Consider the following 12641-nt stretch of genomic DNA (forward strand, 5'->3'; position numbering starts at 1 on the left):
TCACAGGTGCCAATACATGGCTGAGAAGTGGAGCCAGTTTGCCCATGGAGTGGCCCCCATCCATTGCATGACCTACCTATTCACTCATTCACTCGGAGTTCATGGGTGTCATTCTGTGCCAGGGTGTGCCCTCAGTGCAGGGGGAAGCAAGGCCTCTGTCTTCAGAGGGACAGACATTTGGTCTTTATATCTTGGGAGAGAATGTAATCAGAAACAAACACAATTTCCAAGTGTACTGAGTGCCATAAGGATTTCAGCACGTGGGTTGATATGATCTAGTTTTGCACAGAGAGGGGCCATTTGAGCTGAAACCTGGAGAATGAAAAAGAAGCAACTATGGGAGGGTCCGAAGAAAGAACTTAGCTGCTAGAGAAATCATCAGTTGCAAAGAACCGTGTGAAGGGTGGGCGATGAAGCAGGAGCTTGCGGACTGCTGTGCCTTAGGCATGGACAGCAGGGCGAGAGCAACAAAGCAGAGAGGCCAGGCCCAATCCTCATGCTCTGTGTGACATGCCAAGGGCTGGGATTTTACTGTAGGTACAGCAGAATGCTATTACAGGAGTTGAAACAGAGCAATGTCACCACCTAATACCTTTCACAACAAATGTGCTAGCAGTTCTTTGAAAAATAGGCTGGAGTCATTCAGTCACCCAAGCGAACGATGGTGGACTCAGCAGAGCGGAGGCTGGGAGTGGAGCGGAGAGAAGCTCTCGTGTGGGTCATTCCTGCATAGCACTGACGGGGTTTGCCCATGAGTCAGCTGTCCTGGCAACGGAGATGCTCCCTGTGGCCAGAGTTGGACTGTGGGAAGGGAGGAAATGAGGAATTTAGTTCGGAATGAAAGATGGTTCATCTTTTACCCGGAATCAAGGAGGTTCTACAGACAACAGTCCTTTCTCACCGTGTCTCAGTGGAATGGTGATCATCTTCTAAATAAGTATTCATAAGAATAAACTTGCCACTCATTCACTTCACCAAAGCTCCCACATGAAGCAAGCTTATTAAACAAATCATCGAGAGAGAAAGAGAGAGCGTGAGAGAGACAGATGCTCATTATCCGGCCCAATCACCTCCTTCTGGCTGCCCTCCCTCTTCTGCCTCAGCTGCCCGTGGCAGACAAAGCCACTTAAGTGAGGTGAGCAGTTCTAAATGTATAGTATTAACATGTGTTTTTAAAAATTACTTGGAACCTGCCGCCATTGTTCTAATACACTGACTTTGACGGATGCTTCGGCACTTTTTTTTATGAAGCTTTTCACTGTATTACCTTATCGGGTGCATAAGCTTTAGTCTGTTCTGCAGAAGAAAACAGACAAGAAGGGTCTCCCAGCACGAGTTACTCTCCTGTAAAGGCGATAGTAAACATGCCAATGCCTAATTAAGCAGAAAATTCTATCTGTACTGTGGGGCAGGCGTTGGCTGTCTCCGACTTCTCTTCTGGGGAATCCATTTAGAAGGACAAAGTGGATTGTGGAGTTGAGCTGGTCCACAGAGCTCAGCTTCCAACTGTCAGCAAGAAAGAAAGAACACTTCTCTCCTCCTTGTGCAAAAATGACTATACAGGCTGGAGTGTGTGTGTGTGTGTGTGTGTGTGTGTGTGTGTACATACATACATTCACACAAATGTGTCTTTCATCAACCCACACAAAATAACATGAATTACTTCCCAGCTTCCTACTAAGTATCAGGCCCTGTGCTAGGCACTGAAAATACTGAGATGAAAAACCTTAGCAACTCCCTTAGCCAGCTGTGATGACAGAAAGCCCTCTTTTTTTCTTAAATTTTTTCCCTTCTGTGTGTGTCTGTGTGTGCATGTGCGCATGCATTTTTCTTTGTTTCTATTGTTACATTCCCCGTAAGTGTAGTGACTGTGTCTTAGCAGGAACATGTGTTGGGTAACATGTGTTGTCCCAGAGCAAAAGTGACAATACCCCTCTAACTCTCAGGAGGGACTCCTCTTGGTTGATAAAATTTTCCCAATTCTTTTAAGCATATTGGTTGGCTTTGTAACAACTTTATTATTTTATAACAGACATTCTCCTTGAATTTAATGATTTGACTCCTTTTGCAAACATGCAAATTAGTCCAAGAAAAAAAGAAAATTCGATGAGGATGAGGGGGTGATCTAATTCAGTCATTCAGCTATTTTTGAACCAGCGTTTGCTTGTAAGCAGTGATCACTTATTATTGGTTGTTTGACCAGATCGAGTAGCTTTTATGTCTGGAAATTAATTTATGGAACTAGAAACCAGCACACCAGTTTCATGAAAAACCCACTTGTCAACTTGCTAGGAAAGTGAAAACACAACACCAAGAGCAATAAAATACTGAGCACGGCCATGAATCTGATAGCCAGACTCAATTTTTACATTTCATCTTGTTTGATGGTACCGTGCCCTTAAAATCATGAGCTCTTGTCCCCAGAACTCCCACAACTCTCCCCTCCCAGGTGGTTATCCATTTAGTGACATTTCAGTGAACTTCCACTGCTAACCTTTAACCTTGGTGTCTCTGCAGCACTTTCTTATTCAATTGGTTGGTAATAGAAAGTGGAGCCTGGTAGTTAAGACCATGGATTCTCTCATCAGACAGGGTACATGTCATGACTATGATACTAGCTGTGTGGTCTTGAGCAAATTCCTTAACCTGAAAGCCTCAGTTTCCCCATCTGGGAAATGGAAATAATAATAGTTCCTACTCCATGTAGATATGAGATGAAATGAAAGAATGCATTCACAGTGTGGTCAGCATAGGTCTTAGGAGAGTGATTGCTCACTAATATTCCTCCTCAGTAGCAGGAGCCTTTGGGGCTGCTACTGCAGCTGCTTTACCCCCAACAACCCCCCCCCCCCGCCGCTTTCCTCCTAACCCTCTGCCTGCCTACAGGACAGACCACCAATGCATGATCCCCCTTCTCATTCCCTGGTGAATGGGAATATTGCCACTTCCCTGGGGTTTTTCCCACATGCACTGAGGGGGAGATAGAGGCTCAGAAGGAAGGCACTGCTCTGAGATCATGCAGGCCTTGCAAATCTAAGGCTGGATCACCCTTGCCTTGGTGTTTCTTTGGTTGCATTTTATCCATGTGGCTCTGAAAATGGCCAGTGAAGAAAATGAGCACCTGGGCACTAATAGTCCCATTCCTCATCTCCATGAATGGCTATTTGCCCATTAATTCCCTTTGCGCCCACTCTCTCATGCCTTCATTTTCCCTGTGCAATTATGGGTCTTAAATCCTTTCAGAAAGGAAAAAGCATGCATCCCCAATAGCATTTTGCATCTACAAATCACACTTAAAATTGGCACCTCCTGGCAGTTCCCCACAAATCACAGTGCATTTGAAATTATAGGCACAAGACTGAGAGCAAATTTTCCACCTTGTCTGCAAAGGTTTTCATAAACCTGTTTGAGAATAGTAAGATAGTCCCCAAATCTCCCATTCTGACACCATTTGCTATTATTTTAAAACTAGAGTCCTGGTTCATGAAATTCATGCACTAGGGGTGTCCCTCAGCACAACCTGCACCCTCTCCAATCTGGGACCCCTTGGGGGATGTCCGATTTAGGCTCAAAGGGATCAGTCCTAAACCTCCTAACCACTCGCCTGCCTGCCTGCCTGTCTGATTGCCTTCTAACTGCTCCCCTGCCAGCCTCATTGAAGCCTAACTGCTCCCCTTCTGGCCTTATTGCCCCCAACTGCCCTCTCCTCTCCTGCAGGCCTGATCTCGCCCCAACTACCCTCCCCTGCCACCCTGATGGCACCCAGATGCCCTCCCCTACAGGCCTGGTCAACCCTAACTGCCCTCCCCTGCAGGCCCAGTCACTCCCAACTTCCCTCCCCTGCCAGCCTGATCTCACCCCAAACTACCCTCCCCCTGCTGGCCATCTTGTGGTAACCATCTTGTGGCCACATCTTATGATGATGTTGCAGTGGCCACCTTGTGATGGCATTGCTCGAGGGTGTCACGTGTTGCCACCCAGGCTTTTATTATATAAGATCATTGTTTGCTGAGTTTACATAATTTTTGGGCTATCAGTGGAAGATCTTTTTTAGGACTCCATAATCTCTCTTCCTGCTGTGTGATGCTCTACAAATAAAAATAGAACAAGAAGCCGAAACCGGTTTGGCTCAGTGGTAGAGCGTCGGTCTGCGGACTGAAAGGTCCCAGGTTCGATTCTGGTCGGGGGCATGTACGTTGGTTGCGGGCACATCCCCGGTGGGGGGTGTGCAAGAGGCAGCTGGTCGATGTTTCTCTCTCATCGACATTTCTGGCTCTCTATCTCTCTCCCTTCCTCTCTGTAAAAAATCAATAAAAAATATTTTTTTAAAAAAATAGAACAAAAGGACTGGCTCTCATGAAGATGAGGCTGTACGTTCAGATTACTTCTGAGCACTCAAAAATGACTGACTAAATGATTGTATGCCAGTAGCCCCAAGTGTCTTGGTAAACCTTACCATGGAGATGCCAAAGGTCAAATCTTAGCTTTCTTATGAACAACATCCTTCTCGGTAGAGATATGACTTTGATTGGATTTGGATTTTAGTCCAGCTTTCCTGAAAGTCATAAGCAAGAATTTAGCAACTGTCCCATTAAAGGAATATTAGAGTGCTATTCCTTAAAAATGACAATTACTCACTTAGCATTCTGGGCATTTGGAAGAACTATAGCTCCTGCCAATTAAGAAGCCAAGGAGGCCCAAGCCGGGATGGCTCAGTGGATAGAGCACAGGCTCACAGACTGAAGGGTCCCAGGTTTGATTCTGATCAAGAGCACATACCTTGGTTGCCAGGTTCCCTGGCCCTGATCAGGGTATATGCAGGAGGCAACCAGTTGATGTGTATCTTTCACACGGATGCTTCTCTCTGTCTCTCCCTCTTCCTTACACTCTAAAAAATCAATGGAAACATATCCTTGGGTAAGAATTAACAACAACAAAAAGAAGCCGAGTAGGGTTAGGTAGCGCGAAGGGCATCATTTGGCTTTTCTTGTATCCATTGCCTAACTGCCCTCTCCTGCTGGCCTGGTCATCCCCACTGCCCTCTCCTGCTGGCCTGATCTCTCCCCCAACTGCCCCCCCTGCACATGTAGACAGATTGCTCTTCGGTGGGATGTGGAAAGCCCTTGTCCCAGTGGAAATCAGGATGGAGCCTGTGACCTGGTGCTGATATTTCATCTCTTCTTGTCTTGCAGGCTACGCCCAGGAGGAGCAGCTGAAGGACCAGGAGGAGATAAAAGAAGAAGAGGAAGAGGAGGAAGACAGTGGTTCCGTGGTTCAACTGCAGAGCAGCAATGACCCCGGGACAGACGAGGAGCTAGACATGGGTCCGGAGCCGAAGGGCTGCTTCAGCTACCAGAACTCCCCGGGCAGCCACTTGTCCAACCAGGACGCGGAGAGCGAGTCTCTGCTGAGTGATGCCAGTGACCCTGTGTCCGACATCAAGAGTGTGTGCGGTCGGGATGCCCTGGACAAGACAGCCGGCGCTCGGCCCAAGCTGCCCGGGGAAGCCCACAACTGCATGGACAAAATGACGGCCGTCTACGCCAACATCTTGTCTGATTCCTACTGGTCGGGCCTGGGCCTGGGCTTCAAGCTGTCCAACAGTGACCGGCGGCATTGTGACACCCGAAATGGCAGCAGCAAGACGGATTTTGATTGGCACCAAGACGCTCTGTCCAAAAGCCTGCAGCAGAACCTGCCGTCCCGATCCGTGTCAAAGCCCAGCCTGTTCAGCTCGGTGCAGCTGTACCGGCAGAGCAGCAAGGCATGCGGGAGCGTGTTCACTGGGGCCAGCCGGTTCCGCTGCCGCCAGTGCAGCGCCGCCTACGACACCCTGGTTGAGCTGACCGTGCACATGAACGAGACGGGCCACTACCAAGACGACAACCGCAAAAAGGACAAGCTTCGGCCCCTGAGCTACTCCAAGCCCCGCAAGCGGGCCTTCCAGGACATGGACAAGGAGGACGCCCAGAAGGTGCTAAAGTGCATGTTCTGCGGCGACTCTTTTGACTCCCTCCAGGATCTGAGTGTCCACATGATCAAAACAAAACATTACCAAAAAGTGCCTTTGAAGGAGCCCGTCCCCACCATTTCATCCAAGATGGTCACTCCAGCCAAGAAGCGCGTCTTTGATGTCAACCGGCCGTGTTCCCCGGACTCCACCACGGGGTCGTTTGCGGACTCATTTTCGTCCCCAAAGGGCAGCAGCCTGCAGCTGTCCTCCAACAACCGCTACGGCTACCAGAACGGCGCCAGCTACACCTGGCAGTTCGAGGCCTGCAAGTCCCAGATCCTCAAGTGCATGGAGTGTGGGAGCTCCCACGACACCTTGCAGCAGCTCACCACCCACATGATGGTCACAGGACACTTTCTCAAGGTCACCAGCTCTGCCTCCAAGAAAGGGAAGCAGCTGGTGTTAGACCCACTGGCAGTGGAGAAAATGCAGTCTTTGTCCGACGCTCCCAACAGCGATTCTCTGGCTCCCAAGCCATCGAGTAATTCAGCTTCGGACTGTGCCGCTTCCACGACTGAGATAAAGAAGGAGGGTAGGAAAGAAAAGCCAGAGGAGGCCACCAAGGAGGAGAAAGTCGTGAAAAGCGAGGACTATGAAGACCCTCTACAAAAACCGCTAGACCCTACCATAAAGTATCAGTACCTACGGGAGGAGGATCTGGAAGATGGCTCCAAGGGTGGAGGGGACATCCTGAAATCACTGGAAAACACTGTCACCACAGCCATCAACAAGGCCCAAAACGGGGCTCCCAGCTGGAGCGCATACCCCAGCATCCACGCTGCCTACCAGCTGTCGGAGGGCACCAAGGCCTCCTTGCCTCTGGGTTCCCAGGTGCTGCAGATGCGGCCCAACCTCACCAACAAGTTGAGGCCAATTGCTCCCAAGTGGAAAGTCATGCCCCTGGTTTCTGTGCCCACGAACCTGGCCCCATACACTCAAGTGAAAAAGGAGCCAGAAGATAGGGAGGAAACAGTGAAGGAGTGTGGGAAGGAAAGTCCCCGTGAAGAAGCGTCATCTTTCAGCCACAGTGAGGGGGAGTCTTGCTCCAACAGCGAACCCCCTTCCGAATCCAAAAAGCCTGAGCCTTGCCCCCCGAAGGAGGAGGACAAGCTGATAAAAGAGGGCGGCGAGAAGGAGAAAACTCAGCCCCTGGAGCCTGCGTCTCCCCTCAGCAACGGGTGCGCCCTCGCCAACCACGCGTCGGCCCTGCCGTGCATCAACCCGCTCAGCGCGCTGCAGTCCGTCCTGAACAACCACCTGGGCAAAGCCACGGAGCCCCTGCGCTCCCCTTCCTGCTCCAGCCCCAGCTCAAGCACAATCTCTATGTTTCACAAGTCCAGTCTCAGCGCCATGGACAAGCCGGCCTCGAGTCCTGCCACCGCGAGGCCAGCCAGCGTGTCCAGGCGCTACCTGTTTGAGAACAACGACCAGCCCATCGACCTGACCAAGTCCAAAAGCAAGAAAGCCGAGTCCTCCTCGCAAGCACAATCCTGCACGTCCCCGCCTCAGAAGCATGCTCTGTCTGACATCGCCGACATGGTCAAAGTCCTCCCCAAAGCCACCACCCCGAAGCCCGCCGCCTCCTCCAGGGTCCCGCCCATGAAGCTGGAGGTGGACGTCAGGCGCTTCGAGGACGTCTCCAGTGAGGTCTCCACGTTGCATAAAAGAAAGGGCCGACAGTCCAACTGGAACCCCCAGCACCTCCTGATCCTGCAGGCTCAGTTCGCGTCGAGCCTCTTCCAGACGTCGGAGGGCAAGTACCTGCTGTCCGACCTGGGCCCCCAAGAGCGGATGCAGATCTCAAAGTTCACGGGACTCTCGATGACCACCATCAGCCACTGGCTGGCCAACGTCAAGTACCAGCTTAGGAAAACGGGCGGGACGAAATTTCTGAAAAACATGGACAAGGGCCACCCCATCTTTTACTGTAGTGACTGTGCCTCCCAGTTTAGAACCCCTTCTACTTACATCAGCCACTTGGAATCGCACCTCGGCTTCCAAATGAAGGACATGACCCGCATGGCCGTGGAGCAGCAAGGCAAGGTGGAACAAGAGATCTCCCGGGTGTCGTCGGCTCAGAGGTCTCCGGAAACCATAGCTGGCGAAGAGGACACGGACTCTAAGTTCAAGTGTAAGTTGTGCTCTCGGACATTTGTGAGCAAACACGCAGTAAAACTCCACCTAAGCAAAACGCACAGCAAGTCACCCGACCACCACTCTCAGTTTGTAACAGACGTGGATGAAGAATAGCTGCGCAGGTATGGGTTTGCTCCCAGTGGTGTGACGGTGGCCTTGGAGGAGTTCCTGGAAGGGAGATGGGTCTCTTAGGCAGCTAACGTCTCCCGTACCAGAGGCCAGTCGCCTACTGGGACAGGACTTAGGTTTACAAAGACTAGAACATGATAAACAAGTCCTGTCTGTTCTCTCAGTCTCTCCAGTGTAGACTTTGGCATTAGAACGAAATGGGTTTAGGGAGATGGAGCTCACAGATTCCTGCTTCATGACCCGTGAGACCCGTAGTTTCCCAAGGCCCAGCTTGCCAGGGCCTCCCAAGGCTACACATCATTTTAATGAATAAGTACTAATTTCTCTCCCGTCCCATTTCACCACCACCCCTCTCCATAGGAATGCTGATGACTTAGAAAGTGAGAGAGAAAGGGCCATCCACAGAATAAAGACTGTAGAGTTCCTGTGCAGATTTCTTAATCAGCTTATGAATAGTTTAAAGTTGTCTTTATCATCATTACTTGTAATCAATGCTTTTTGCAGCTACTGTCAGCACTCGCTCCCTCTGCCCCCTTCTCTTTGCTCATTCCTCCCTTAGGCTTCCCTGGAATGAGCATCTGCCCTGAAGTCAGATGATAGAAAATAGTATTCTCTGCACAACACTGAGATGAAAAGAGAGGAGGCATATCTTCTTCTCTCATCTTTGCTTTTCTAGGATAGACTAATTCCAGAGTCCACCTGTAAGGAAGATGAGTGCGATGCATGCCCCTGAGCTTGTGCTTTACATAAAGAAGCAGATGACTTTCTGCCCACCCATGGCCAATGCACATGGGCCTCCCAGTTTCAAGATGATTTGCATCGTGTATTATAGAAGGCCAGGGCCTTGTAAAGTCACCAGTGCCCAGACTGTCAATGTCATCCAGAAAAGAGGACAGAGACCACGGTCAGATACCTCGGCAGGCTAGTCACGCTGGCCATCTTCAAATGTGTTTGAGGCTGCGTCTTAAATCCCTTTTCTCTCAGTTTGTATTTTCTCTGCTGCCTTTTCTCTTCCCTCCATCATGACATCACCCCATGTGTTGGGGACCCTCACATATATGAAGGGTGTCTTCCACCACAGGCCACACCCCAAGATGAGGACCCACCCAAGCTTTGGCACTTGCTGGTCCTGTCTATGCTATGCTATGCTAGGTTACAGATGAGCCCTTTTGATTAATTCACATTAAGACATGAACAGCTACGAATAACAAGGTAGAAGCCCTCTTCATCTCCGATGGTCAGAGTGTTTGTTTTTCAATAGGAGGCTTTCATGCACAGAGGTATGAGCACTTAGCAGGGTCCAGGTGGAGACAGGTGTGTATATATAACGTGGTTTCGGGCTCACTTCCCAACAGGGAGGGAGGCTGGCGGAGTGTGAGATGCTCACGTGAAATAAAGGATCTGGGACTTTCAGTGAAAATATCTAAGAGCTTCTGCTAAAGGGGATACCATCCCATAATTCCAATGGCTCTCTGGGCTCCAATGAAGACTATTGTTTTGTTTGCATGTTTTTATCATGATAATTAAAACATGTTACTGGCAGATTCATCTCTTGCTTTCTAAGCATGATTTATTCAGCTCATACTATTGAAAGAAACGCTGAAAATCGTCTATTGAATCTACACGTGAGCTTGGGGCTTGGCATATCTACTTATTTGCTCTATAACATTTTAAGTTTTATGTAACTTGCTATTACGCTTTTCTGGTCCTTCCAAAAAATAAAAAATAAAAAAGGTGAATATACACAGAATATCCAAAGAGAAGAGACATGTTGCCAATCCCATAGTAGTAGGTTCAAACCATGGTGAAAAGGACAAAGAGGCAATGTTTATTTGTGCTACAATAAAGACCAATTTTCCACCTGCTAGGTTTGTAATCATTTTTTAAATTAATATCACTGCCCAAACACTGCGATGTGGAAGTGGAGATGGGGGAGAAAAAGGAAGCCATGGTCAAAATCCGAAAAGTGCTTGCCTGTTCTAGGGAAGCAAAGGTAAACAAGTATTTTGGGGAAAACCTACACTAAAGGTATGACAGCTGTTAAATGCATAGAATAGGATAGCTCTGTTTCTCATCTCTCTGCATTTGTTCAGGAATAAATATCTCTGATTTGGCCCTTTGGAGCCCCGTATTACAGGGTTATCCTTCTATGAAATCTGCTCCATCCTGATGGAGACACTGTGAGTCTATGATTCTGAGGGTGGCCTGCAGAAACACAGGTTTGAGTATTTGGGATTCATTTCAAGCCATGGGAGTGTGCGCGTGTTGTGTGACCATGAAGTGGGCGTGGGTGTTGAGTATGTTTATGGTGTTCTAAACACAGGCCCATATGCCGGAATGGTTCCCCATGGCACAAAGGTGGCTTTTGGAGGCTTTGGTCACTTAGAAAAGAATTCCTGTGCCCTCAGATCCTCTTTTGGAACAATATTTATGCCAGGCCTTGCCCACTGCTTAGACTGAAGCATATATGGTTTTAAATGATCACTAAACTAGATCACTGTTATCTGGAACTCTGATTCTTGTTGGTGTGCATGACAGCACAAACCACACAAAATGACCTGTGTTTTAGAAAGCATGATCAACATTTTTCGAGAAAGCTGGGGGCTTTACTATATCGATATTCTCTATAAAATGCCAATTTTGACTTGAATTTTCTTTCCTTCCTTGGGCATGTCTTAAATATTGCAAATTGCTCTGCCAAATGTTAAATACCACTTTTTATTAAATAATAATTAGCAAATATTAAATGTGCATTCCTATTTAAGGAGAGCAGTAATCTGAAAGTATTTCAATTTGTATTTGTATATACTGTACCTTTAAAAACCACATGCTATTAAACAATAGAAATTAAGTAAAAAGCAAATTAATGAATCTAAAATTCATAAGGACTTGAAATTATAATTACCATGTGATATGGTGTATACATTTAGCAGCACACTTAGCCTTGAAATTGGTGGCAGGAATGAATTCTAGTCCAATGAGCTGCCACCTTTGATGTGGATGATTTTATAAAAATCCATGTTCATGGTGAATAGCATGTAAAGTTGCCAGATAAAACACAAGATGTCCAGTTTAATTAGAAGTTCAGGTTTTAGGATAAGTATGTCCCAAATAGTACGATAAGTATGGCCAAAATTCATTGTTTATCTGAGATTCAAATGTAAGTGGGCATTCTGTATTTTTATTGGCTAAATCTGGCAACCCTAACAACATGGATTATCTGGCCATCTGGAAGAGCAAAATGGGCTAGTCTAATTTTTTTCAATTACAGTTGACATATAATAGTATATTAGTTTTAAGTGCACAACATTTATATAACTTACAAAATCTAATGCCCACCTAACATCATACAAAGTTATTACAATACTAGAGGCCTGATGCATGAAATTCATGCAAGAGTAGGCATTCCTTCCCCCTGCTGCTGGCACAAGCTTCCCTCTGGCATCCTGGTCCCTGGCTTCCCTCACAGCCCAGCTTCATCCCGAAGGTTGTCCAGAAGAACATCTAGTCTAATTAGCATATTATGCTTTTATTACTATAGATTATTGACTATATTCTCTATGCTATGCTTTACATCCCCAAGACTGTTTTTATAACTGGCAATTTATACTTCTTCATCCCTTCCCATTTTCACCCATCCCACCAACCCCACTCCCATCTGGCAACCACCAATTTGTTTTCTGTATCTCTAAGTGTATTTCTATTGTGTTTGTTCATTTCTTTTGTTTTTTTTTAGATTTCACATATAAGTAAAAGCATATGGTAATGGTCTTTGTCTGACTTATTTCGCTTGGCACAGTACCCTCTAGGTTCATCCATTTGTTACAGATGGTAAGATTTCATCTTTTCTTATGGCTGAGTAAGATTCCACTGTATACACGCACCATGTCTTCTTCATCCAATCTTCTATTGACGGTCACCTAGGTTGCTTCCATACCTTGGCTATTGTAAATAACATTGCAATGAACCTAGCAATGTGCATGTCTTTTTAAATTAGTGTTTTGGATTTCTTTGGATAGATACCCAGAAGTGGAATTACTGGGTCATAAGATAGTTCTATTTTTAATTTTTTAAAATATATTTTATTGATTTTTTTTTTTTTTTTTATTTTTTTTATTACAGAGAGGAAGAGAGAGGGATAGAGACTTAGAAACATCGATGAGAGAGAATCATCTATCAGCTGCCTCTTGCACACCCCCTACTGGGGATGTGCTCACAATCAAGATACATGCCCTTGTCCGGAATCAAACCCGGGACCTTTCAGTCCACAGGCCAACGCTCTATCCATTGAGCCAAACCGGTTTCGGCTATTTTTAATTTTTTTGAGGAACCTCCATACTGTTTTCCATAGCGCCTGCACCAA

General features: G+C 47.1%; 1 protein-coding gene across 3 annotated transcripts in view; it reads left to right on the plus strand.

Moving 5' to 3' along the window:
- TSHZ2 (teashirt zinc finger homeobox 2) overlaps positions 1-12641 on the plus strand; it is a 433167-nt gene that overhangs the window by 246277 nt on the left and 174249 nt on the right. The window contains exon 2 of one of the 3 annotated variants that reach the window (XM_045574932.1): positions 5193-8271. In XM_045574932.1, the coding sequence (XP_045430888.1) occupies positions 5193-8263 (3071 nt within the window). In that variant the 3' untranslated portion in view covers positions 8264-8271. Of the gene's footprint in view, positions 1-5192; positions 10144-12641 lie in introns of those variants that run through there. The other 2 variants (XM_045574933.1, XM_036418561.2) reach the window with 2 other exon arrangements.

Source organism: Pipistrellus kuhlii, unplaced genomic scaffold (genome assembly GCF_014108245.1).
Source record: "Pipistrellus kuhlii isolate mPipKuh1 unplaced genomic scaffold, mPipKuh1.p scaffold_m20_p_6, whole genome shotgun sequence".
NCBI lineage: Eukaryota > Metazoa > Chordata > Mammalia > Chiroptera > Vespertilionidae > Pipistrellus > Pipistrellus kuhlii.